Here is a 26525-nt window from a genome sequence, read left to right as displayed (position 1 = left end):
AAGGAGGGAGGGAGGGAGGGAGGAAGGAAGGAAAGAGAAAGAAACAAAGAGAAAAAGAACAAAGAGAGAGAGAGAGAGAGAGAGAGAGAGAGAGAGAGAGAGAGAGAAGGCCCATCTCTTAAATATCTTAAAAACCATTTGGCAGGGAAGCTCCCCAGACTCTGCTATCTAAAGTGGCCACCCCTCCTCCTTTTAGCCCTCCCTCACGCTTATCACCATCTGACATTTTGTTTACTTTGACTTTTTAGTCATTCTCCCCCACCAGCATGGAAGCTGCACCGTGGAATCTCCAGGTCTCAGAACAGTGTCTGACATGTGTTCGGCACCCATGAAATAGTTTTTGAATGAATAAAAAAAATAAGATATCTCAAATAGATTCCCACCCATAAGGGTTCTCACACCTGTGCTGGCCTGTCCTGAGGATCTTGGGAACTGCATGGTCCTTAGCTGATGGAGGACATGGAGACTCTAAGGTGTGCTGTAAGTAAAGCATCTATGCTGGAGCTCCTGGAATGGCTCAGGGAGCAAAGAAACTTTCCACCAAGCCTGACTCTGAGTTCAATCCCAGGAACACACGTGTTGGAAAGAAAGAACAGACTCCAGAAAGTTGTCCTCTGGCACACAGACACACCGAGAGAGAGAGAGAGAGAGAGAGAGAGAGAGAGAGAGAGAGAGAGAGAGAGAGAGAGAGAGAGACTAGCATGCATACACATGCACACAAAATTTAGAATAAATAAATAAATAATATAACAAAACACACATCTGCTGTCTATACAAGGGAGCTCAGACATCTGGATTCCAGCCACCTCTGGCTCTCTGATTTTTCCTCTTTCAGCCTCAGTCTATCCAAATAGAAAATGGTTCACTTTAGAATACTACAGAATGTCAGATTGTGGTCCTGGGTCTGGATGGAGAATTTTGAAGGGGGTAACCGGATGGATGGTCTTCTGGAGCCTGCTTCTTCTCTTTCCCTTCCTCACAGTCCCTACCACAAAGATGTTCCTCATCTATGATTTCGTTACTGGTATCTAGAGAGCCTTTTATTTACTGGGGACAAAAACTTACCTAGTGATTAAAACACGAAACACAAAACTCTGGCAGCAGATGCCCTGGGCACTGCCTACTCTGGGATTCCTAGAGGACCTTCAAACAAACTGTCCCCTTTATAAAGTCATCGAGGTCTCTTGAGGCTCACTGTGCCTTGACTGTCAGAGGAGGAAGAGAGGAACTGCCTTGACTTCCTGAAACTCACCTGAGACATGTGAATCACCTCAAACCAGCGCAGGATGCCGGGCAGCTTGTATGCAGTCAGGAAGGAAGTCCTCTCGATCCACATGGACTGTCGGGAGAAGAGCAACAGGCTAAGGAGTTCTGCTGCTCCTGGCCCTGGTGGCCTCCCGTGCACCCAGAGAAGAAGCGTTGCAGTTCCCAGATACACAGCGACACCCCCCCCCCCAGAGGAATCAACAGTTGTTTCATCTCTTTCTGGACTTAGGCCAAGTCAGTTCTACACGGTTTTACTAACAGTCTGGACTCTTGGGCAATTTTGAATGTGTCCATTTGTGTAGCCTAGGGGAAGAGTCCACAGTGTTCATCAGATTCCCAAAAGGATGCTAATTCCTAAAAATATTAAGAATCACAGGCTGAGAGCTGAGGGGAACTTGGAGTCACCTCCTCATTCCAGCCTTGTCCTTGAGGAGAGATGACAGGTCCAAGCCGGGAAACATGTATATAGATGCCTGGCACTCAGGACAGTGACAGCATTTACTCCACAGTGGGTGTGCTGGAGGGCTTGCTTCAGCCACACTCAGCCTCCTGGAAAGGCACAAGTGTCCTTGACTCTCAAGGTCATCTGACAGGAATCCCTGTTACATCTTGGAAGGAGAAAAACTCGAAGAATGGGAAGACCCAGTAGACATGGGGTCCTATCTGTGGTGGCAGTGCCATGTTCCTTGACTCTGGAACGAGTTCCCGAGCACCTGTGGTTGGCAGAGGTGTGTTCTGGTTGCTGACGATGGCTGAGGAGAGGAGATACTCACAGCAAACTCATTTTCTGGGTCTACAGTGCCCCTGCGCACAGGCCTGGAGTAGTGGAACTTTTGCACGTAATTGGACTTGTAAAAGCTGAAAGACAGGAAAAAGTGCAAGTTTCAGGAAGCCATGCCCAGCTTCTAACATCTTAAACGTCAGATCTGGCAGAGCCCTGGTGGTGGCATTTCAAGGTCTGTGTTGGGGCTCCATATAAAAACGATTTGCACAGGGTTGCAAGGTGATTTAGAAGATGGACTAGCCTTATACCCTGGGCATTTGAAATTTTGGCATTAATGCACCAACAGTGGCCTATGCCATTGTTTCCTGCAGCCTATTGAAAGGTCTAGAATGCCTGAGGACCAAGCTGAACATTCCCAGAGTGACCTCCAAGGATTGCTTTAGGAACCTCAGACATCCCCCTTCACTTTTTCTGAACATGTTGGGGAGGATCAATCGTCATTGAAAACGATACTGTGCTAGCTATAGAGGAGTCCCTGTCCCCAGGTGCCTGGCCAAGTGGAAGAAGGCCACCATCTTATCTACATTGCATCTGTTTGCTGTGATGTTGGCATGAGGCTCCTGGAGGAGCGCTGTCTTCCTAGGGAGCTCTTGCTGCTGGATCGTCTACCCAGAGGGAAGAATGGGGTATAGGAAGTGGTGCAGCCAAGGACCCCACAGACCACCACCTCATGGCCTACTCAGTGATTGTACAGTCTGATGTGAAGCAGATGGACACCTGCGTGCATGCTGCTCACTTTAACTTTATGACTGTCGGAACATATCCATAATTAACTCACACCCTTGCCAAAGACTGAAAAGATGCTCCTTTGGGAGAATGTGCCCAGCACGCCCAAGGCCACTTTGTTCCATCCCTCTACCAGTCTGGCAGCTGCCAACCCACACTACTTACTTTCTTGGGTCCATTCTAGGGTCAGCTTGAGCAGCAGGCTCCCACATCAGTTACGTTTGATGCCTACTGAGGACTCGCTATACACAAAGCTAGCCACAGCCCCCCCCCCCGTCCCTCCCATTCATCTCCGGCTTTAGCCTTATATCCCAGGTAACTGGGGGCAATTCTATTCCCAGAAGGCAAAGCAGGGATAGACTAGCTGAGGAGAAGGGTACTGAGGCCTATCCTGCTACCAGCTCAGCCCTTTGGACTTCTACCCATTCCCCGCTCAGTGGGCTGTGGGTCTTACTTTATGATCTGGTCAGGCACTGGTTTGTTCTTGAACCTGGGGTGTTCATCCAGGACGGGCTGCACAGTGAAACACTGGATATCTGATGTCACCAGAGTTAAGGATTTGAAACATGTTTTTTAGCCATAGGAGAATTCCAAACGTATCAGGAGCCAGCTAAGAGCTTCTATGCTGGTCTTTGTGGGACCATGCTTTTATTCAATGGTCAAGTTGCTGGCTTCTGACAAGGCCCTAATGACCAGTGAGCACTCGCTATGGTCTTTATCAGAGCTGATTACCACCTTGCAACACTATCCCAGGGTTCTGCTCCAACTATCAGAATTGCTTAGCCACGCTTTATCACCATTACCATTGCTATACTGTCATTGACAATAATACCCTCTAATGAATGGATGGCTCTCTATCAATTACAGAGCAGGGCTCCCCATGGCATCCTTTAATCTCTCCAATTCCACTAGATGTCATTGTTAAACCTCAATTGTTCCTGTTGGCTCAGAGAAGCCAGGCAACTTGTTGAAGGTCACACTGCTTGTAGGAAAAGAGCGGGGGTGGGGGGGATTATATTTAGGGTTCTTAACTCTATGCTTAGAATTCTTTAGATATAGTCTATTTTAGATCCATCATTGGGGTCACAGGAAACAATGACACAAACCACCTTGGGGGCATCAATGCTGGAATTCCAACTCCCTGGGGAGTCTGGGGGAGCTGTGTGCTCATGAGAATGTAAGACCAGTCTATCTTCTAAGTTACCTTGCTAAAAAAAAAAACCTCTTCATCTGAGACCTTGTTATACATGGTGGATCTCCAGCGTTCCCTCAGTACTTCTGAGTCAGGTTCTTCATTTTCAAAGATCCTGAGATAATATACATGCATGATAAAGCTGAGGGGCATTCTGATCTAGAACACACAAACATATCATTTTGTCCTCCAACTCTTGACAGCTCCAAAGGGACAACCTATAGCAGGAAGTAAGGAACAGCTGGAAGGAGTTCTGTGAGTGATTAGTGATGTCTGCCACCAGCACAGGACACAGGCTGGCCAGGCATTTTGGCCAGATCTTTGGCTTTCCTATTCTAGCCCCATCTTTACTCATATTAACCTGGTCATATGACAGACAAACTAAGTGAAAAGCGTCAATAGTCACTGGTTCTATCATGGACCCCAGCTTTCCTTTCCCTGTTTTTCATTTCTTCTTCCCCCAGCTCTCTTTAGGCATTCAAGTTACTTCCTCCCTCTCTTCTACCCAAAGACCACCACAACTTCAAAAGTCTTTCCTGAGCCTGGCATGTCTGCCAGCTAGAGAATCAAGAGCTGCTCTTACTGGCTTTTGAAGCTACCCCATGGTGGATGGTAAATGTCTCTATCCATGAGGACTAACTGCCCTTGTCAGGAGTCCTTTTCCTCCGTGGCTCCCACGCCCTCTGACTACAGGCCTCCCTTTGATGTGCTAGCATGCAGGGGCTTGACACTTTCCATTCTGAAAAGTACTTCTACATGGAATGAGGATCCCTCAAAGAGAAAACAACACTTAATGCATTGGACCAGTCTCACTGGAAACATATCTGCAAACTTCAGGAAAACCCTGAAATCCCAATCAGACAGCCTGCGCTGGGAGATCATTCCCTCTGGAGTGAGTATCAGAGCTGAGGGCAGGGGCTGGCAGACTGTGGTGAGCCTGATCCATTTTATTGCCCATTTCTATGGCAAGCACAATGGCACAGATGGCCTATTTTCAAATAGCTGTGACATGTGAAAATGATACATGATTTAGTATGTCAATGCCTACATATAAGCCTTTGTGGGAACATGGCCTTGCTCACTAGTCACATGTGATCAGTGACTGCTTACACATTGGGACAGCAGCTAAGGACTTGTGGCCGGGGGCACAAAGCTCTTAAGACTAACCTTTACATGAAGGTTTGCCAACGCTTCTTTTAGAGACAATTCTAGGCCATGTATATTGATCTGAGCTACTGGCACTCATCCAAAAGGAAACTCCAGACCTGTTCTTGGGAAGCCTATGACATCGGCACCCTCAAATTATTTAACTAGACTCTCCATGGCTGGTGCACAGATTGGCAGCAATACCAGACTTCTGCTAGACCTTCACTTCTAAGTGCCTTCCACTATCTGAACACCCTAGAGAAGATGTGAGACCCGCCACTTCCCCCAGACTACCTGTTGATCTTTAACATCAGAAGGCAAGAGGACAATGTTAACTATTCAAGGTTGTGGCAAGCAGCAGGCTTAAGTGCAAATCCCAGCTCCATTGCTTTCTCACCACAGCTTTGTGTGGGTCGTTTGCTTTCTGAGCCTCAGTTTCCCTAGGGGTCAAATGCAGAGTACAATAGGCTCATCTCCAGGGCTTATGATGCAGCAAAGAAGGGAAAGACACCTAAATGTTAAGTTTATGGGAAACAGTTAATAGTGTTCTAGTGCCAGTTTTTAAAAACCAAATGATGGTGTACTGGAGCACAGATTTCAGACAGACAGAACTTGGCATTAACCCCGGCTCCTTCTCTAACTAGCTTCATGACCCCAGGCAAACTGCTTCGTCTCTGCCTTGTGTGTTCCTCTCATTGAGATTTGGAAATTTAACACCATTCTAGAGCATTCTGTGGGGTTTAAGGAAATAAAGTTCATGAAGCACTCAGTCTCCTAAAGAGATCTAGCAAATACCAGAACTTTCTCTTTGATTTACCACCTTGTTCCTGGTACTGATCCAGGCCACGGGGCCCTAAATATGATGCCATGGTTGGGGACACATGGTCTCTCCTCTATACCACATCAAAAGGCCATACAGCTGTTCAATACCCGGATGTCCACTATCGGGGCCTTAGTAATAACCCAGGACTCACTCGTGTGTAACCAAACTGGATTTTGGTGGCAGCCAGCAGCCCCGAGTTGCACCTTCTCCTGCAAACGGCTGTGGAGGGCAGGCAAGAAGGGCAGGCAGGCGTAATGGAAAGGTCACAGATGAATATTTATCACCCAAGGGGAAAATATTTGGATTAAGGTTTTCAGCAGACTGGGCAGAGCAGCCCTGTAGCCTGACACCCCACCTTAAAAGCTGTAACTTTATCTGCGCTAAAGGGTGTGGTGCCAGGGCCTCAGCTGAGATAATGGGCTTCCAGGCTACACAGTCGGCCTTAGCCTGGCATTTGTGCCCCCTGCCTCCACAGTCCCACCTCCTGTTAGTGGCAACACATAGTCCCTGTAGACACCAGGCTTGTTCCACGGCTGCTCAGCTATGCTACACTGTCCCTCTCCCAAGCTTCAGCTCCTGTCTCTTCATATTGCTCTCTGTGGTCCAGGGAAGCCAGTCTCTCTTCCCTCCCTCCCTCCCTCCCTCCCTCCCTCCCTCCCTCCCCTGCAGCCTTCCCTCCTTTTGCTTTCTCTCTCCTTTTCTTTTCTTTCTGTTAAGCAATGAATACTTTCCCACAGTGGGCTTTGTGCCAAGGACTGTGTGTGTGTGTGTGTGTGTGTGTGTGTGTTGCATGTCATGGAAAGCAGACAACACAGACGTCTTTTCTCAGGGACCTGCCATCCCCTTTGTGTTCATGTATCTTTAAAAAGTGACCCAAACAGAACAAATGAAGAACAACGCAGAACAACAGTGAAATCAAACAATGAGGGCTGAGGTCACAGGGTCATGAAGAGCCTGGAAAAGGCCCCTTTAGATCAGATGCCTCAGAAAGGCTCTTCCTGGAGGTGACACACCAAATTAAGTTCTGACAGGTGAATGGAAACCAGTGGAGCCAGGAGCTCAGGGAACAGCATTCTAAACAGAGGGAACAGAGGTGAAGAAGGACCAGAGTAAGAGCGAATAGTCCTATTTAAGGAGTAAAATGGAGTGACAGAGAGACGGGGAAACTAGAGGGAGGAGCTGGGAGTGAGAATGTCGCACAGCTGGGGGTCAGGGACAGCCTTGAAGCCTGGCTTGAGAGGGAGTTGTTTATACCCTACTGGCAATGTAAGGCCTTTTTAGTCCTTGGGAAAGGCATCAACACTCAGTGCCCTCCTCCATGTCTGGGCCATCTCCCCACTAACACTAAGATTTGGCTGCCTGCTTATACAAACCTATGTCATCAAGGAAACCCCAGTCTCTCAGACACAGCACCCTGCATGCCTTACTCTTGACATGGGTCATAGTTTTATAATAAATAGCTAGTAGTGTAATTACTGGTCTGTATCTCTTGTAGCATTATAGCAACTCTGTACCTACCTGAAAGCAGACCACTGTGGGTGTAAAACCCTGCACAAAGCCAGATACAGAGCCGGAACACAAGGGAGGATTTTTGTGATGAGAACAAAGGGATGAGGGAAGGGTTCTGTTCACCCATGGGTGGTGTTGTATTTTGAATGCACCCCTCCACCAGCACTGGGATGCCACTTACACAAAATGGGTATTATATCTACACATCTTCCCATACACACTAAGCAATCTCAAAACAACCTATGATGCCCAAGAGGATAAATTCTGTATAGGTAGTTGCCATACTGTGTATGGAATAATGACCCCACCTTCCCCCCTCCAAACACTGCAGGCTGCAGTTAGTTGAATCCACACATGCAGACCCCAGGGCTACAGAGGAGCAGTTGTACTGACATGAATCTCTGGATCCCCATTGGAGACCCAAATCAGCAGCCAGTGATTCTGATGTCAGCTCTGAGCTCTGAGCTGGCTCTCATTTAAAGCTACGGCCAGCCCTCTGGCTGGGACATCCTCCAAGGATACACTGGCCTGGGGCGTTCTTCACATCATCTCCTGGGGCAGAGGTCGTGTTCATCTTTTCTGCATTGGGGAACTGGCTCAAAAGCTGCATCTGGAAGTCCTCTCTTCGTTCATACTCCTTCCCTCGGTAGATGAAGACTTTGTTCTGCAGAGAGGGGACACACCTGTCAGACGGGCCAGGGTCTGGGTGTGCAGGACATATAACTCAAGCAGAGCTGAGAGGCTTTCAAAATGAGCCTAGAGCTGGTGGAAGGGGATGCTTTGGGGTATATCTTTGTCCTTTCAGCTTCTCATCAGGGATTGACTTAGCAGGGTGGGACACTGCTTTAACAGGCCTGGTTCTGAAGGGCAGGGAGATCATGAATGCTGAAGATCTTGTTTAGAGCAACCTACAAACAGCTTCTGGGACCATTCACCATGTCACACCCACTTTATTTACATGCCTGTAAAATTGCCCAATTCCCTTCAATGGGCCATGAGAGCTGGGACTATGGGCTGAAAGGGACCAATATTCAGGCCCTTCATTAACTGGCTCCTGACCTTGAACCTATGCAGGTATTCTCTTTACCTAAGACCACATTAGTCTCCTTTAAGAAGTTGTTAATGGGTGATTTGGACCACCTAGGGACATTGACAGTTCCTGAAACCTTGTCTTTTGGTTGTTATAACTAAGGGCAATGATGCTCCTGGCAGTGAAGGGAAGAGGCCAGGGATGCTCCTAAGCACCCTACAATACACAGGGGAGCCTCCACAGCAAAGTATTATAAGGTCTACATGTCTAGATAATGAAGTAGGAAACCCTGTTCCAGACCATGACTGTGCCATCTTTGTTGAGTCTAATGGCAGCTAAGCTCTTGTGTGCAAACCTAAGTCTATAACTTACCTGTATGTGCAGCACCAAGCCATCTGGGCATCAGAGCGGCCTGGGGATCAGGTGCCCAGGCCTTACTCTAGACCTGCTAAAGTGTAGTCTCTGGGAATCATCCCAGGAATACACATTCCCAATAAGTTCTCTGGAGTGTCTGATGTGCAAACAGAACTGGGCAGCTACCCTGCTCCACCCAGGATACTCTCCCACCCATCTCACGGCTGTTCATGGCAATCTCTCCTGTAAGTCTACTATGGCATCCACGTTGACTGGTGACAGTGGGAGGCTTAGTTCCTGAACTACACTGTAAACCGAGTGAGGTCAGATCAGAGGTCAGATCTGCTATTTCCCGGCATCTCCCTGACCCTAGAATCCCAGCACAGATTCGCATAGACGCAATCCCATGGATGACAAAATCCAACCTGCTATATGCTAAAAGCAGCCACCGAGACACTGATTAGAAATGATGCTACAGGGACCCTGCAGGTCCCTATGATCCTTTCAGGGACCACAGGATCAAAATTTCTTCCATAATGATACTAAGATTGTCATTTGTCTTTTTCATTCACGTTTGAGCCTGCACATAAGCAGCAGCCTTCCCGAGGTGTTGGCACCCTGTGATGACAACAGACTTCAGAGGTATGTGCCCAAATATAAGTGAAGTCTGCTCTTTTTGCTGCTTTTGTTTGCTTGCTTGACATAGTCTCTCTACATAGCCCAGCATAGCCTGGAACGTTCTACATAGACCAGGTTGCTCTATCCTTCTGCCTCTGTCTCCTGAGTTCAGGGATCACACAGGTTCTTCACTGACTTTTTAAGGTGGAAAATTATAGCTATTATTTTTAATTTATGCTAACGTGTGGTCCTACACATGTGCTTATTGTTATTTTTAAGTAAGTTGCCAGACATTTTCAATTTTTCATTAGTTTTCATTTTTGCATATGGTACTCATTTGTAGAGATAGTTTACAGATAAAGAAGCACTCTGTGTCTCCAATAAATGTTAAGAGAGCAAAGGAGTCCCATGACCAAACAGAATGAGAACTACTGCCTTGTAACTCCTCAGCAGTAGATCTTGCCTAGTCTTTTCTTGCATGCCTCATTCCTGAAATGGGGCCCTCACTACTCCCCCAGCAGCTCCATTGGTGGTTTAAGAAAGCTATCACTACCACTGGTGGTGAGGGAAGAAGGGCCAACTTAGGGCTCTACTAGGGACACTGGTAGTCTCTGGCAGAGCAGAGCTCAGCTCCTGAGCTGTGAGCTTCCAAGAACAAGCAGATCTTCAGAGCACAGGGGGACAGCTATGATCCCAAGGTCCCCAGACCCTAGCCTGAGTCACTGGCAAACCCACCCGCAGGAAGGTGGGGAATCCCTGGCCGTAGTATCCGACAGCAAAGTAGTCTGGTTTGGGTCTGAGGATTTTCATGATGTTTTCATAGAACTTGGCCTGCTGGATCTGAAAGAGGAAAACAGGGCTTGTATCAAGACAGCACAGATGTGTATCAGAGGCACATTCAACTGAAAGGGTCCACAGTTATGGCATTACCCTCACCCCAGAACCAATGTACTACTGCAGATGATGGTGCATCTGTGGCTATGCCCTGTATTACTATGGACAGAGCCATGCTCAGAACCCATGCCTACTGTGCTAGGTGTCCCACCTGCAGGAGTGCATGACCTGTTTCACACTCATGCCTTTCGTGTGAGCATCTCCAGCACTTTAAGTAAGGAACTGGCAGCTGGTGGCCCTGCCATCCCTGCTGTACCCCTTTCTCTGTGAACATGTGGCAGTGACGGGCATTTGTGAGAGTAAACGGATGCCCAAATGTTTCCAGATAGAGACATCTTCCTGTGTATGCACATCTAACGTATTTTGTCCACTCCAGGAAGTGTGTGCTTTTCAGATGTTAATATCCTTGAAAGTGGTTTGCAGCTCACTCCACACTTCACAGGACCTTACAATTGCTATTGGTCCCAAAGAAATCTTGACGTAGTACAAACATGTGAAGAGATGTCTTATAAGGATCATCTGATGTGACATAAAACATACATGTGGATCTTGACAGGTGCCTGGGTGGTATGTGCTTCATGCAGGGATGTGAATGTACATTAGTAGTGCCCTGGTATGTATCTATATAAACTCACACATTTGGAAGACTGCACACCTCTGTGTCTGCAAGCATCTGTATGTTCAGGGCATATTGTCACTGAGTGTCCATCGGTGCAGGCACGTGTTTGTATTTAAGTCATATCTTACATGCAGCTAAGAGCTCAGCAGATTTTAACATGATTATCACTCTAGCCCTCCATCCCCCACCCTAGCTGTTGATCTTCTCGACATTTTGACTCTCATTTTACCGTTTTCCTGGAAATGTCTACATTGGCTTTTATAGACCAAGTAGGGCGCCTAAGAGCCTGGCACTTGGCAACCAGGAATTGTGGGGGGTTGGGGAAGAGTATGAGGGACTAAGGAGCAACTGAAAAGCTCTGCATTTCCCCTGGTGAGGCCAACTCCCTGCTAATTCTCACTGCTAACCTCTGCAGTGCAGTCAGGGAAGGCTGGTCCCTCTACTTCCTATTTCCCCCACCAAGGCCTGAACATCGACATGCTAACGGGAACAGCCAGATGGGGAGCGTGTTAATGTGATTTATCTGTTCATCGAAAAGCACGAAGTTGTGCTTTTATTTAATTGGTTTGGTGATTTGTGGAACTTTTACAGCAAATGTAACAGAACATTTATTGGGTGTGCAACAGCTGCGGCAGCTGTGGCTCCATCTAACAATGGAGGAGTGATGTCAACCCTGGCCTCACTCAGACCCTTCTCCATCCTTCTGTTTCCCTAACCCACAGGCCTCTCTTTTCTCTGTCTGTCTCTGAGATGAGTGAGCCCTTGGCGCAGGTCTCTGGGCAGGCGGCCTTCAGGGAAGCCTTACCAGGTTCTGACTGAGCAGCTCGTAGTCAAAGGTCTCCATCTCATACTGTTCGGCCAGCTCCTTGCACAAGCTGATGGCTTCTTCCCACATCTACGGGATCATCGTGGAGACAAAGGATAGAGGGGTCTTAGCTTTCCAAAGACTTGAGCCTAGCCATGGCCCCCTAGATTTGCACTGCAGACATCCTCTTACCCAGACAGGGCAAGCCTGGGACTGAGTAGCAGTATAATCTTTCCCTGGCTTCTCATCCTGCTCCTCCCATGAGTAATGGAGTGGGCTGTTTAAATCATTTTAAACACCTGGAGAGAAGTCACTAACAGCATCCTCATATTCCAGATGATAAATGGAGGTTCGTCTGCCCAACCTTGAGTGGGCTTGGAGGCCATCCTCGTTGGACATGACTCCGTTTGCTGCTTTGTAAGTGCTTGGTGGCTGATAACCACCCCCTAAGTCCCTTACCTCCCCAGTGTGTAGGCTAGGCAGGGGAGGCATCAGAACCCTTCGCTAGAGAGGAATGGTTCTCAGTGAGGTAAACAGATTGTCTGAGATGAGAGCGTTTCTGGGGATGGAGTTGGGTCCCCATGTTCAGTCTCTAAACTTCTCTACTACCAGCCAATGCCACTTCTTAATGGGGCGATGTGGTTGTGGAAGGCAGTAGGGAGCAGAATGGAGGTGGCGGCAGAAATGTACTAGAGCATTAACACTTCTAAAGTGGGTCTTCTCTGTCTTTCAAATAAACCGAAAATATGGGCCTCAGATATGCAAAGAAGTCCACATACTTCTTTGCTGCTCAATTTTATGCCAGAAGCCAAGATCATCCCCCATCTTGGACTGCAGAGGCATCAGTATGCTCTGCAGCCAGGCGTGGGGAGATGCAGGGCTGGCTGGAAGCTTGACAGTCTCAGAGGATACCCATTCCCATTCCACACTGGGTTGAAAACAGAAAGTGCACCTAAATGGAGAAGCTGGGGGCGGCAGGGGAGGAGAGAGTGGAGGCTGCCAAAATTCATCGTGAGCTTCTTAACAAAAGTGCTCTCTGCATCCAAGCATTAAAAATAAATAAAACCAAGTGTGGAGCAGAGGAACCATGGCAGTAAACCCCAGACAGCTTAGTGAGCGGAATAAAAATGCTTTATGCGCCAGGAGGACCCCCGTTTGCAGGCTTTACCCTGAACATGAAGGTTGGGTAATGATCCTGGCTGGGCCAGTGCACTATTGGACACAATGAGGGAGGGGGTACCTTTACCAACTTCCCACCAGTAGAGGAACAGGAAGAAGCAGCAGGGTCCCCATGTGCTAAGAGCTTTCTAAGAGGCAGAGAGGAGGGGCAGGCAGTAGTCAGATGCCCGGCATTTCCTCCAGTCCTCTGGGGCCTCTGACTGTCACTGATCTCACTGGGCTTCACACATTGGTTATAGAACAGTGACTGGGTTCTGGGAACAGTACATGGACATCCATCTGTGTGGTCACTGAACAGGTACACAGATGGGGGAAGACAACATTTCTGTTCTCATGAACATCAGAGGTGAGGCAAAAGGAGGTGGAGAGAACTGTTGGCTTTGGGGAGACACTATATCAGCTGGTATCAAGATAGACTCGCGGAGTGATGGCCACTGTGTGTGTCTGTAGGGAAGGAAAGCTGAGGGGTGCTGAAGAGTTTAGAATTTATTCTAGAAGCTTCCATGGCAGTGGCTTTCAGGGTGAGCTGAGGCACCATCATGTTCCCCTGTTCCCACACTCATTATTGTGCAATACCAAAAGATAACATGCAAAATCTGATAATGATTGGCATGTCTGTTTTATGAACAAGACGATAAGTGCTTTGAGCATAGGGCATTTGTGCCTTTTTCCTCTTTGCTCAGTCCAGGGTGGCTGAATTGATTCCCAGCTGGAGACAAACCTTATCCCCTCTTGGGGCTCTCCCAGTGGGACTGATGTAATCAGCAATAAACAAATAGAAAGCTCTTATTTGATGGCTAGTGGGGCAAGAAGTTCAAGAGGTGGCAGGGTCTCTGCCCTCAAAAGGCTTATAATCATAAATTCTAGGACAGTCTTTTCCAGCTGCTGAGCCTTAGGAATTTATAAGCCTTCTGTAGACATTACCTCATTTCATCATTCTGGAAAAGGTAGGAAGAGCAGACCAAGACAGAGGTGATGAACTAAAGAGGCAAGACAGACCTAAACTAAGCATCCAGTGGTATCCCACTAGATGGTGAGAGATCTTGCCAGTCACATGGAAGCAGGGCTACATGTGAGTTAGAGGGCTTACAGAGGGCTTCCGAGAGGAAGTGGCACAGACTGGCAGCAATGGTGGCACTTGCCGTTGAACAATGTGACATCACTGCACACTAGCTACCATGCTGCCATTTATGACATTTCCCCACCTAGTTTTCCCCTTACAACTGAGAAACAGGTACTGTTAGTAGAAGGAGAACTAGAACGCCAGAGGGGCCAAGCAAAACTGTGGATAGACATGAGGGATGAGATGTTCAGACATAATGATGCTGTGCTGTGCTGTGTTGCCTACAGGGCAGATGGTGGCATTCAGGCTGGAGATGCCTGAAGATCTGCTAGAAGCCGTGGCTGGGTAGCAGCTGGTCTGCTCCATTTCCTGGGCAATCCTGTTAGAATCCTTGATGAAAAGGTCAATGATGGAACAGTGTCACCCATGAATCTACCCATTTACCCAACACATATCATTGGCTCCTGCACATAAGGTTAGCCACCAGGGATCCAGCAGTGGATGAGCAAAAGTCTTTTCAATTTAGGGATTTCAAAGTGAGGTGCCAGATAGTAAGCCAGTAAATCCCAAGGGAAGGAAGTGCTATCAACATAGCATAGTGCTTTTCTCTGGAGAAACGAGAAGGGTAGCTCAGGGCATGGGTGCTGAAGGTGGTCTGGGTTACTCTTGTGACATCTAAGTAAAACCCTGAACAGTGAAAAGATCCAACCTCCCAGTGGACAGCTGTGTAGGGGATGCGCCAAGCTGGGCAAAGCAAGTGCAGGATTCAGGTGTTGGAAAGAGCTCAACACAGAGCATCCTCCTCAAGGATGAAATGAGAGAAGTGGTTAGGGAATCACATGGGGAGAGTTATGTAATTTATTCTATATATAATGGGGGAGTCATTGAAATGATTATTCACAGGTACCTTGGTTAGTTTGTATTGTCAACATGCACAACCTAGAGTCATCTGGAAAGAGGGAAACTCAATTGAAGAATTTCCTCCATCAGACTGACCCAAGAAGGCATTGTCTGTGAGGCCTTGTCTTGGCTCCTAAATGATGTACGAAGGCCCAGCCCACTGTGGGCAGCACCGTGCCTAGGCAGGTGGTAACTGGGTTGTATAAGAAAACTAGCTGAGCATAAGCCAGGGGGCAAGTCAACAAGCTGCATTTCTCCATGGTTCCTTCCTCCAGGCTCCTGTCATGAGTTCCTGCCCTGACTTCTCTCAATGATGGGATGTAATCTGAAAATGTAATATGAAATAAAGCCTTTCCTCCTTAACATGGTTTTAGTCAGAGTGTTTTTTTTTTTATTACAGCAACAGAAAAACAAACTAGAAGAACAGGTAAGTGGCATGTTCTAATGTATGTTTCATGGCCCCTTTGCCTTCTACACAGTGGATGCTCTGGGAGGGCAGTAGAGGAAGTAGGGAAACTGCTTAGGATCTGTTGCAGCTCCATGAGTGATGTTTGTAATTAAACAAAGGTGGAAAAGAGATGGAAAGAAGTGATCAGACTTCAGTTGCAGATAGAGAGCTGGCTGGACCTGAGGGTGGACCAAGCACAGAGCACAGGAGAGACTTGTCCCTCCCAATGGCCAATGTCCCCACAGAGAGAGGAGGGCAGACTCCAATTACCTTTCCTTTGTCAAAGTAACCTATAATGGTCTCGTAGAGTGTCTCCTTCAGCTGCCGGTGGGTCTGGGGATGCTGCTGGCCTGTCTGCATGACCTGTGATGCACACTGTTCATCTGACCACTGCAGAGAGAACACAGGGAGGCAAAATAGAGCTAAGTGGCAACCAAGGACAGATGTCTTCCCAGGATGGAAGGCAGAAACTACCCTCTCCAGGTCCCATCCTTTCTCTCCTGTCCCCATCTTAGCTCATCTTTGAAAACCTGGGGTTCCATTGGTAGAGATGCATCATGGGTATGTGTCCTCAGGATGCTTGGAGGTTGCCCTCCAGCAGCACTGATGATATAAGACAGAGCAGGTGAACTAGTGACCGTGAGCCATGAGAACATCTCTGACGAGGAGCAAGATGAAGTCTTGCGGACATCTGCTGGCCTCCCCAGGGTCCCCGTGTCTGCGGTCAGACAGATGCTGTCTGCAATTTCCATTTGTGAAGTGATTCTGATTTTGGCTAAACTGGACATTTTTGACTTTCTAGTGCTTTCATAGTGTGGAGTTTGTAGGGATTTTCTCTAAACCCTAATGAGACATGGGCCCAGTGCTTCAAAAGCCAAAGGAAAGAATTCTTTGCTTTTGCAGCAATATTCTCTAGACACGGAAAGCAGCTCAGTGGGCATGCTAATGACAACAGACTGGATACTCTATACTATTGAAAATATATGTCCCAGGGACTACTGCAATTATTGAAAGTAAAGGTCACTCAGAACCTCTGGTGTGCAGGTGAAATAGCATAGAGAATTATGCTGCCAGGTTGCGAGTTTTGGGGGACACCAAGAAAAGGAAAATTCATTTGATTTGTTTCCTCCTTTTGATTCTTTCTTTCATTCTTTTTAAAAAACACTCTTTGACTTGCTGTGAGGACCTGACGGGGGTCTCAGCATGGATGTCTTCCTGGGACAGTACCTTAAGAAGCCAGGTGTGGAGGAGGAGCGTGTAGGCAGCCTCTGTGTAATTGTCACAGTCCAGGTGAAGATCACGGAGTTTGTACAGGTATCTGTTTAGGGAGAAAAGGGATGAGTTACCAGATGTGGTAATAAGATGTCTAGTAGGGACAGGAAGGAGCAAGACAAAACAAATGGGCTCTTGCACAGGGATGTCTTCAGTCCAGCTAACCAGGCTTCTACATGGGTGGTAATGATAGCATCTGGCATTTGTTGGACCCTTAGTATGCACCAGGTACTATGCTAAGTGACTTCTCCCATTTTGCTCCTGAAACAATGTCTTGCTATGTAGCTCAGGCTAGCCTAGAACTTATTATGTAGGCCAGACTGGTTTCAAATTCATAATCCTCCTATGACACCCTTCTACATGCTGGGATTACAGGTGTGTACTATGATGCCCAGCTTTGTGCTAAGTGTTTTAAATGCCTTGAATAATCTAATCCTCATGACAACCCTATGTCATGGGTCCATTAGGGATTTCATATTCTGATGAAGAAAAAAAAAAAAAGAGCCTGAAGTTAGGAGCTATCCAAGACAGAATTCAATGTGATATAGAAGGGTTTGGCCAGTGTGATATGATATGGAAGTAAAGGACGGAAATACAAGTGGCTTGTCAGGAGTCACATGCCAACACAAGGAAGTGATGGGGTGCAAGCTTGAGTACCGGCTGAATCACTGTAAGAGTCCCTGAGCATGACAGTCATAAAGGGACCTCCTGTCCTCTCTTTGGAGTGTTCTGATAATGCAGAAAATAGAGTAGAACAGGAGAAACAGAAAGGGTAGAGAGGCCTTGAGCAGTCCACAGAGACAATCCACTATTGGGACAACGCACTAACATTCCCACCTCCTGTCTCTTTGCAAGTACTATTCCAGTTCTGAACCCTGAGGAAAATCCTGTGGAAAGGAACTAAGAGCAGAACCAAGAGCCAAGGTGAGGATCCCTGATAAATTGTTGATAATTGATTCCACATTTGCTATCATAGGCAGTGAACCACGATTTCAGACCCAACGATACCAAGTAACACTGGACTAAAGATTCTCAACCAAAGAGTCAAAATAGAACTTTATTATAAGTTCATTTTCTCAGAGATTCTGTCACAGTGACGGAATGCTGACTAACACAAAAGATTTCTAGCCACACAATTGAGCTGGGTAGATGGTAATGGGGGAGGCAGCCTTGGCAGAAAGATTCAACTCACTCTGCCAGCATTGATCTTAAGATGAAAAACCTGAGGCCTATTAGAACAGAGGGAGAGAGAGAAAGAATGCTGTTTTTCCCTCCGCAGCAATCTTTCCACTCTCTTCCCTAACTCACAATGCTCTGCTGATAGCAGTCATCAGTGAAATTGCACATGGCCTCCATATAGAGTTTGGAATTTGGAAAAACCTATTCTCTATATATGGCTCAATCCTATCTCATTGATTCCTGACCAACCCATTAGACCCTTTTGATGTCTGAGCTCAACAACCTCTAGGAAAGTGTCCCAAGGGAGACCTCCCCCTGCTATGGCAACTCCTGAACTGACTAAGAGACCCCACTTCTCTTCTTTGTTAACTTGAGGGCCTAGCCTTCTGCTATACAGCCCCAAAGAAGACATTTTAATTAGCTCACCAGGGCTGCTGAGTCTGATGCCTCTGCATGCTTGAGTGGGGTACCATAGGGAACAGAGAATCTCATAGCCACCACCCAGTGAGGTGACAACTGTCAGAATGGAATGAGGGGACAATGTTGGGACAACTTCTGAGCTTTACAGGAAAAAGTACTGTTGATTTTTATAAGGTCTCTAGATTTAAAAATGTTGGCAACTGATTAAAAGTGTTTTAAATACTATATTTGCCAAACAGAGCAGGCTTCCACGATATCCATTGCCTGTCTACAATGTCTGGAGTAGGCCAATATGGCGGCTTTCCTAGATTAACACAGGCCCCAATCTCCAAGCCTGTGGGGGTCTGGGACTTACCATCTGTTCTTCTGAAGTGGAAAAAAGAGGAAGAGTTTGGAGAGAAGAAAGCCTGTACAGGGCATGTAGCCTACAGTCTCTCATCTCACCCTCAGAGCATAAGGCAGAATGAATTTTTTTTTTAATAGAGAAAAACCATAACAGTGACTGGGGTGAGTCATCTCAAAAGGTTGCTCTGGCCCTGCAGACCCTGAAGCTTCATGTGTTACAAAGCTCAGGACAGCCTGTGGAATGACTTTTTCTCCACACAACTGGACTAAAGTAAATAAGAACCTAAAAGAAATAAAGTAAGAACCTAAACATGGTGGTTAGAGCAGAATGAGTTTAGACGTACAGGGTCAGCTTTTGACAGAGCATGCACGGCTGTGGACTCACAGGAAGGAGCAGAGAGGCCTGTGGCCAAGAATCCTTTGTTGCTATTTATTGTAGAAAAATGTTGGAAACCATGGAACTGTTCAACAACACAGGATTGGCTATGTAAATGACAGCATAGTCTAGAAAGGAACTTTTATGGTTTCATTACAAATGATTCTGAAATATATCTTGTCAAATGAAAAAATGCAAGGAGTAAATTATTAGCAATATAACTCTATTTTTGCAGAAATAGCATATGCACAGAATTAGATGTATATATAAGCATAAGATGTCTGAAAAATATGTAGGTATTTTAGAAACTTATTTCATATTTTGTTTTGCTAGTCTGTATTTTATGAGTTTTTTTTGTTTTGATTAAAAAAAGTCTGTTATTTTTATAATGGATAAAAAAATAACAGTAATACAGTTTTTTTACAGGAAAAATATGAGATTCTGAGAAAATTGGCAAAGGAATAGTTTTGCTCCAGGCTAATGTCCTCAGAAAAGCTTCTCATGATAAACTTAAATATCTAGTAAATGTCTATCAGGAAGGAGACATCATGCCATGCGGTATTTTTCTCCCTTTCATTTATTTATTTATTTTCCTATCACGTCTACTTTGTTGTGTACATGTGTGTGGTATGTGTGTAGAAGGGAGCACATGTGTCACAGCCCAGGTGTGGAGGTCAGAGGTTCACTGTTTCATTATGTGGGTCCTAGGGATGAACTCAGTCTTCAAGGGGTTGGAAACAAGCACCATTACCTGCTGAGCCATCTCACCATCCCCTCTTCTTCCTTTAGAAGCCAGTTAGCCAAGGGCTTACCATGTGCCTGGGCCATGGAGGATTTCCCATGCTGTCCCATGGCAGAAGCACATGAGTGCACAGCTCAAATAACATGGTTTAGGGGACATGCACACAGTAGGACAACAGGCAGTCTGAGAGCTCCAGGCAGTTTCGTGGGGATGACCATAGGAGAACAGACAGTGCCACCAAGTCTTGGGAAGTTGAGAGGCATCAGAACACCAAGAGGTGGCAGGAGCAGCCATGGACGCTGAGCAGAGAGGTACAGAGGCCGAGGATTATGATAAAAATCTTACCTTATGTACATCTCCTCCCGGTTGTTATCTTTGTAGAAATTCTAGGTGGGGAGAAAAAATGAAACAGTATTGAGTGCTTCTCTTTGCAGGGCTTTGGGGAAAGAGAATACGATGATTGGGGATGGGAGAAAAATGGCTGCTTACTCTTTGGGAATCCCAAGAGGGAGCAAGAAGTTCACTTTGCTGAATGCACCCTACAGCCTCCCTGGGAGGCTTTGCTCTGCAAGCTTCTTCCCAACTGTAAGGGACAGAGCAGGTGTCTCAGTCGTCACATATTAGGGAATGCAGCGAGCTATTTGCTGGGCTGAGTGGCAGGTTGCCAAGACCAGGACAGTCTACTTTAAAGGGTAGCCTGGCTTAAATATAGATGCTCAAAGGCCCATTCTAACTTCACAGAACCTTCTGGAGTTACATAGCTAAAGCACTTGAACTTGACAGTGTCCAGTAGACAATACCCCAGTGCCAGCTTAGATGCTTTTTGTTTGTTGTTTTGTTTTTGTTTAAAGATTGCTTTTTGTTGTTACTGTTTTTTAAGATTGTCTCACTATATAGCTCCAAACTGGTCTCAAATATATCATCTTCCCACATTAGCCTCCTGGGATTACAGGTGTATTCCACTAAGCCCGGTTCTTAGGAGCTATTTACGTTGTTTTTGTTGTTGTTGTTTTGTTTTTAACTTATGTGTCTGTGTGAGGATATGCCACATGTATGTCAGTGTCCATAGGAGCCATAAGGGGGTGTCAGATCCCATAGAGCTGAAGTTACAGGCAGTTGTGAACAGGCTGTTGGGAACTGAACTTGGGTCTTCTAGAAGAGCAACAAGTGCTCTTACCTGCTGAGCCATCTTTCCAGGTAGGGCTTGTTTAGACTGGTAGTTGGCCTGGACTCTGCCACGGGAGGTCCTAGTCTTGGGACAATTAAAAACAAGTCCTTACAGATTCTAGGCCAATCTAAGAGCCACTGTGGGATATGAGCATCCACATGCTCTTGCGGCTTAGGGAAGGGTGAGTGACTTGTTCCAGGCCATGCCGGCAGCGGGCCGGAAGTACTCATCTGCATGCCCTTCACTGACCGCAGTCCCATGCACTACTCCCCTCTTATTGCTTTGGATGTCGCTGTCCCAGGAACATCCTGGCCTGGCTGGTGACAGTCAATTTTTCCAACCATCTCTTGACCTTCCTTAGAGAGAAACTGGAAAACCCCTCTCTGTGCTGTTTATGTAAATCGGGCCTGGTGGAGTTATTAGCATTGAATTCCTTTCTGCTGTAGTCAGGATTTTTAAAGTCCCTTTGGCATTCTGAAAAATCAATGGCAATATCTAAGCTGTTATAAAAGAGTCCACACCAGACAGGAGAGGCCACACAGCGGAGCTGGAGGGGCAGGGTTTGTATTTTCAGAGCTCCAGGAATGGCAGGTGGCACGTGTAATGCCCTAGCTACAATGTTATCTTCCTTCTGTGGGATATATGAAGTCCCATATAGGAGATCTGTGTACCACCAACTTCATATATAAGGAGACAAAGGTACAGAAAACCTCAAGACACAGAGCATAGATGCGGAGCTGAGATTTTAACTGCCTTTGAGTTCCACAGCAGTTAGCTTCTCTTCCAGGAGCAGAAGAGAGACCCAAGCTTAGCCTGCAGGAGGATATGGATCCAACGTAGTCCCTGGGGACCTGGCAGTCACTCACCAGCAGGTTCACTGTGCAGCTCATACGGTTGTCTTTGCTCTCGTCCGTCATCACTCCCCGGTAATCCAGCAACTTCTCCAGCAGCCCTTTGACCAAGCTCACAAAGTTCTCCACCGACTTGGCAATGGTCGGGTGCTCCGCTGTGCACTCCATCAGGCTGTGAGGAGGGAAGGCTTCTGTGTTCACACCAGCAAACTGTGTGGTTGTTGAATGCAACACTACACAAGTGGCCAGTGAACTCAAGCTCCGGGCTGGCATATTTTCTTCACCCCAAAACTAATCTATTCATACAGCACAACAAATATTCTTATACTATCAGAATGGGAAAAAATAAAAATAAAAAAAATTCCCATGTGGCCAGTAGTGTGTGGGCGGGGTTGGTTACATTTACATCCACACTAGGAGTATGGCAGGGTGACTATCTTGGGTAGTGATTTTCACAACATCGAGCAACACTTTATATGTGTATATCTTGTACTTCATGATGTCTTCCCTATAGGAGTGTACACTATAGAAATATATCCAGAACTACACCAGGGTATATTTATAGGGTTTTTAAATTGTACCAGATAGTGAAACAGCTGGGACCATCTGAAGTGCCCATCAACTAGAAAATGGTTAAGTACATTGAGGTATTTTTCACACAACATGGTTCTATGCAGCCATTAAAAAGTATTAAAGAAGAAATTAGTATTGACATAAAAAGCTCTATAAAACATATGGCTAAATGAGATGCGTAAATACCGAAACAAGTTTATTTCTATTTTTTTAGTTGTTTCAGAACTGACCATGTCCCTAGTGCTGTTCTTAGCATCATAAAAAGATGAACTTGTTTAATGTCTCATCGTGGTCTAATGAGATGAGATTCTTATGCATAGGGATACTAAGGGAGGGCTAGGTACCTAACTCGCTCAAGGTCACACAGTCGGTAAATATCAGTAGCTTGACTCTAGCATCCCTGTCTCAATCACCCAATACTGTGTGTTCAAGCCCACAAGGTATCAGGAAGGAGAAACACCAAGGAATTGTGGTCCCTTCTGGTGAGGGGCCCAGGTAAAGAACAAAGGGAAATGCTTTGTTTCCTATTTAAGCATAGGAGCGTTGGCTGAAAAAAAAAAAAAAAAAAACTTTATAAAATCGATATAAATTTTTTACCTGTGCCATTCCTAAAATACTTATCAGCTGCTAAATACTATACTAGGTATAGTGTGGTGGAGAGAGTGACACCAGTCTATTCCTGTCCCTGCAAGTTGGGGTGGGAGACGAGCAAGGTAAACTTGGGACGGTGACATTACTCTCAATCACATGTGCCTGCCAGGTATTGTGTAGAGCCCTTGAGAAATTCCCATGGGAATCTCAACAACTAAAAATTCTTCCACCCCAGCTACAGAAGATGAAATTGAGGCAGAGAAAGGTTCAAAGGACAGCTGGAAGTGTAAGGGGTGACCTTCGGAACAAAGCCAATCACATCGATTTGGGAAGAGATTTTTCCCACAGACGTTGCAGTATGTTGTCGGGTGTCTCAGGTCACCCAAGCTGCTGGGTTTGTTTCTCATCATTTTCCTCTGGGTAGTGCAAGTCCCCAAGAGATCTCAGGAGAAAACAAACAAACAAACAAACAAAAACAGCAAGGACTTCAGAGGGTCATTTCATTCCAGAAGCCATGACTGACTGAAAGGAGGTGACATCTCCAGCTGTGGCTGGGATCAAGCGCATCCATCTTCCCCTAGGGAAAGCACTTGTTCCCGGCTCTCAACAAGCAACCAAACGGCCTGTGATTTACACCTGTCTGGTTCAGCTGCAGCTGTACCTCCTTCTCCGAGACAGGCACTTCCAGCCCTGCTCTCCCCGCTGAGGATAATTCAGCCAGACTCTGTCCAGCATTTCGTGTGGGATGCCAGGCAAAGGTCACACCCAGGTCCAAGCCTGGCCAGAACAAGAGTTCTCAGCCCACCACCATGCTAGAATATCTGGGGGAACTTTCACAAAGCCATGCCCAGCCCAAGCCACATCTTTGGAACCTCTGAAGGCCTGGGCAGCAATGATTTGTTCTGAGGCTCTCCAGGTCATTCTAGTGTTTAGCTAGCATTGGGGACCACCTCTACAATCAACTTTGCACACTCCAGCCTGGGTGAGCATCATCTGAGCACTCTTCCCATGGAGTCTGATTCAGTACTCTAGACTGGAATCTGAGACCCTGCTACCTAGTTCCAGTGCTTCAGGGTCCTGGGCTATCCTGTAGACACAACTGTTTAAAAGATTTGTCTTGAGTGTTTTGGTGTCTGTTCTTTTGGAGTGAGGCAGGAAGGCTGCTCACACTGTAGATGATTGGTGATCTGGGTGGTTAGATATCACTTAACCATCTACCCACTCAACAACCCTGTATTGTTCTACATACTATGGGTTTGGAGAACATCAAGACCCAGCCACCTGGAGGTCCTAGTTCAGCAGAGGAGGAACAGAGAGAGATAAAAATGAACCCAAGGGTGCAACCATACCACTCTGCACTAAGAACTGCCTGCCCCCACCCCACACTACGCTAATCCTGTTTCACTATTTATCCTGTCTGAACCCCGAAATTCCTTAAGGCAGTCATTAGGTTGACCCCCTAAACCATATGTGAAATATGAAGCCTTCGGGGCTGGGTTCTGATGGCTGTCCTGTCAAGGTCACACAACTCTCTCCTTTGAATCCCACAGCAGTCTTAAGTGACAAAAAGAAAGCTGTGGGGATTGTGGGTCCATGTGGATGACTGCTCCCTCAGTGGATGGAGTGTGCTGACATCACCTTTGCAGGTCAAGGCCTTGGGACTAAAACACTTAGCATAGGAGGCCCCTAGAGGGAGAGGTCTCATTATTCCATCTAAGGTAGGAGGAGAGCTCTGAGGGTAGAGGGGACTGGGGTGCTCTGTAAGTCTGTAGTGCCTGTGTGCTGTACAAAGGCGTGTGGGGACTAGGACTCAGCCTCACTCCATGCCTAAGCTTTGTCCCTTGATTCAAAACTGGAGCTGGCATAGGACAGGAAGTCCTGTTCTAGTCACAAAAGCACCATCTACCTTCTAAGCTGAACCAGAAGGCTGGATCTGTCCAGAGAGATTCTAATCCAGCTCAGGTCCTGAAGGAGGGACTGGAAGGAAGTGCTATAGGAACTGGGGGACCAAACTGGAGAAAGATGAGCAGCCTCAGGGTTTCCAATGACTACGTTATATTCCACTTGGGCGATAGTAACAATAGAAGCCAATGCACTTACACTATCTACTGGGCATTGGTAACTATGTTAATGAAATAAAACTAAAAGAAGCCAAGAAAGAAAAGTAATCGTGAGAAACACCCTGCAGACCTTCCCATTCAGCCCTGCGAAAACATGTAAGGGGTGGACTATATATTTACCTCTAATTACAGGCAGAGAAACTGAGGCTCAGGGAGGATTAGAAGAAGGAGCAGGGACCAGGGCCCTTGGCCATTCTGAGGAGGCCCTGACTCCCGTGTTCGGCCTGTTTTATTTCGTGTAAAAATCATTCACACCTCCATCTCAGGAGGAAAATAATGAGCTGCCTTTAATTTCCCTGACCGCCAAGGACTCCTTTGATAAAGAATCACTCAGAAAGGCTTTTGCGAGTCCTGCTGGTAGTCTGAAGCCTGCCACCACGGGGGCTCCTTCTGCTTATAGAAATGGAAATTGCCAGAACAGCAAACGTGTGTGTGTGTGTGTGTGTGTGTGTGTGTGTGTGTGTGTGTGTGTGCAGCTTCTGGTCAATATTTAGATTTTTCCCTCTCAGAACTTTGAGATAAGCACTGATTTCTGGCCCTGAAGAATCAGATATTCTCCGGTGGTTCTCCCAACTCTTCCCTAGTGGATCTGGTGTGCAATACAGGTGTATAGGACACCTGTGTACAGCATCAGGCAGAGCCAGGGCCAGCTGAGACCACGCCTCCAGGGGCTCCTATGTTCCTGCTGGGCTCTGACCATGAACGGCGGGGCGGGGTGAGGACCATGATAGGGGGCCAGGGCAAAGCTTTTGGATGCCTTTGCCATGAAAGGCAAACACTCAGAGAGGATTGAGGAAAGAGGCCAAAAGCAGAGCCACACCAGAGCCTCAGTGAACACAGACGACAGGAAATTGGGATGCCTGACCGTCCTCCTAAGTCTCAAGAGAAGGCCTCTCAGGCAGGGCAATTACCAGGCAGCCAATGACAGGAACTGGGAGCCAGGCCGAGGGACCAAAGCACATTCATTAAACATGTACCTGCTGTGTACCAGATGCTTCCTAATTACTCAGTCTTCGAAATAACCACGGGAGCTTATTGTTCCCCCTTTAGAAACGGGGATACTGAGGCCAGAGGGGTTGTGCCATTTGTCCAGAGTCCTACAGCTGCAAAGTAGAGCAGCCAGGAGTCAATGCAATGTTCCCCCCACCCCACCCCCAAAGATACAAGTGGATGATAAGCCCCAGAAAAGTGTTCAATATCCTCAGCCACTGTGGAAATGGAGATCAGACCACAAGGGCCTTCGGCATGCTCTTATAATCATGGCTATATTGGATAGGACAGATGTTAACAGGTGACACAGGAAGTGGAGGTGTTGGAGCCCCCCTGCTTGGCCAGTGGGAAAGGATGTGGAGCTGTGCCTTGGTGTGTCTGCTGTCACCTCAAAAGGCTAATGACCTTTGTCCTGATCTCCCTGTGACCTTGCAATTCTACACTAAGGTACTATACTTCTGTACTCATGGCAGAGTCAATCTAAGAGCAAAGGAGATACAGCCTAAATAACCATCAGCAGGTTATTGAAAGACAAAAAGGAA

The 26525-nt window shown here is 46.8% G+C and overlaps 1 protein-coding gene across 1 annotated transcript in view; it reads right to left on the bottom strand.

Annotated features, from left to right (window-relative positions):
* The window catches only part of LOC131916439 (dedicator of cytokinesis protein 2-like), an 89442-nt gene that overhangs the window by 20387 nt on the left and 42530 nt on the right, over window positions 1-26525 (bottom strand). Inside the window, exons 8-17 of the mRNA XM_059269786.1 lie at window positions 21725-21881; window positions 20036-20076; window positions 16584-16674; window positions 15627-15746; window positions 11767-11856; window positions 10184-10288; window positions 7969-8110; window positions 3231-3312; window positions 2040-2124; window positions 1253-1339 (exon numbers count right to left, since the gene is read on the bottom strand). Of these exons, the coding sequence (XP_059125769.1) occupies window positions 1253-1339; window positions 2040-2124; window positions 3231-3312; window positions 7969-8110; window positions 10184-10288; window positions 11767-11856; window positions 15627-15746; window positions 16584-16674; window positions 20036-20076; window positions 21725-21881 (1000 nt within the window). The remainder of the gene's footprint in view (window positions 1-1252; window positions 1340-2039; window positions 2125-3230; window positions 3313-7968; window positions 8111-10183; window positions 10289-11766; window positions 11857-15626; window positions 15747-16583; window positions 16675-20035; window positions 20077-21724; window positions 21882-26525) is intronic.

This window comes from Peromyscus eremicus, chromosome 8a, assembly GCF_949786415.1.
Source record: "Peromyscus eremicus chromosome 8a, PerEre_H2_v1, whole genome shotgun sequence".
NCBI classification, from domain to species: Eukaryota; Metazoa; Chordata; class Mammalia; order Rodentia; family Cricetidae; genus Peromyscus; species Peromyscus eremicus.
This window is presented reverse-complemented; position numbering and strand designations above follow the sequence as displayed.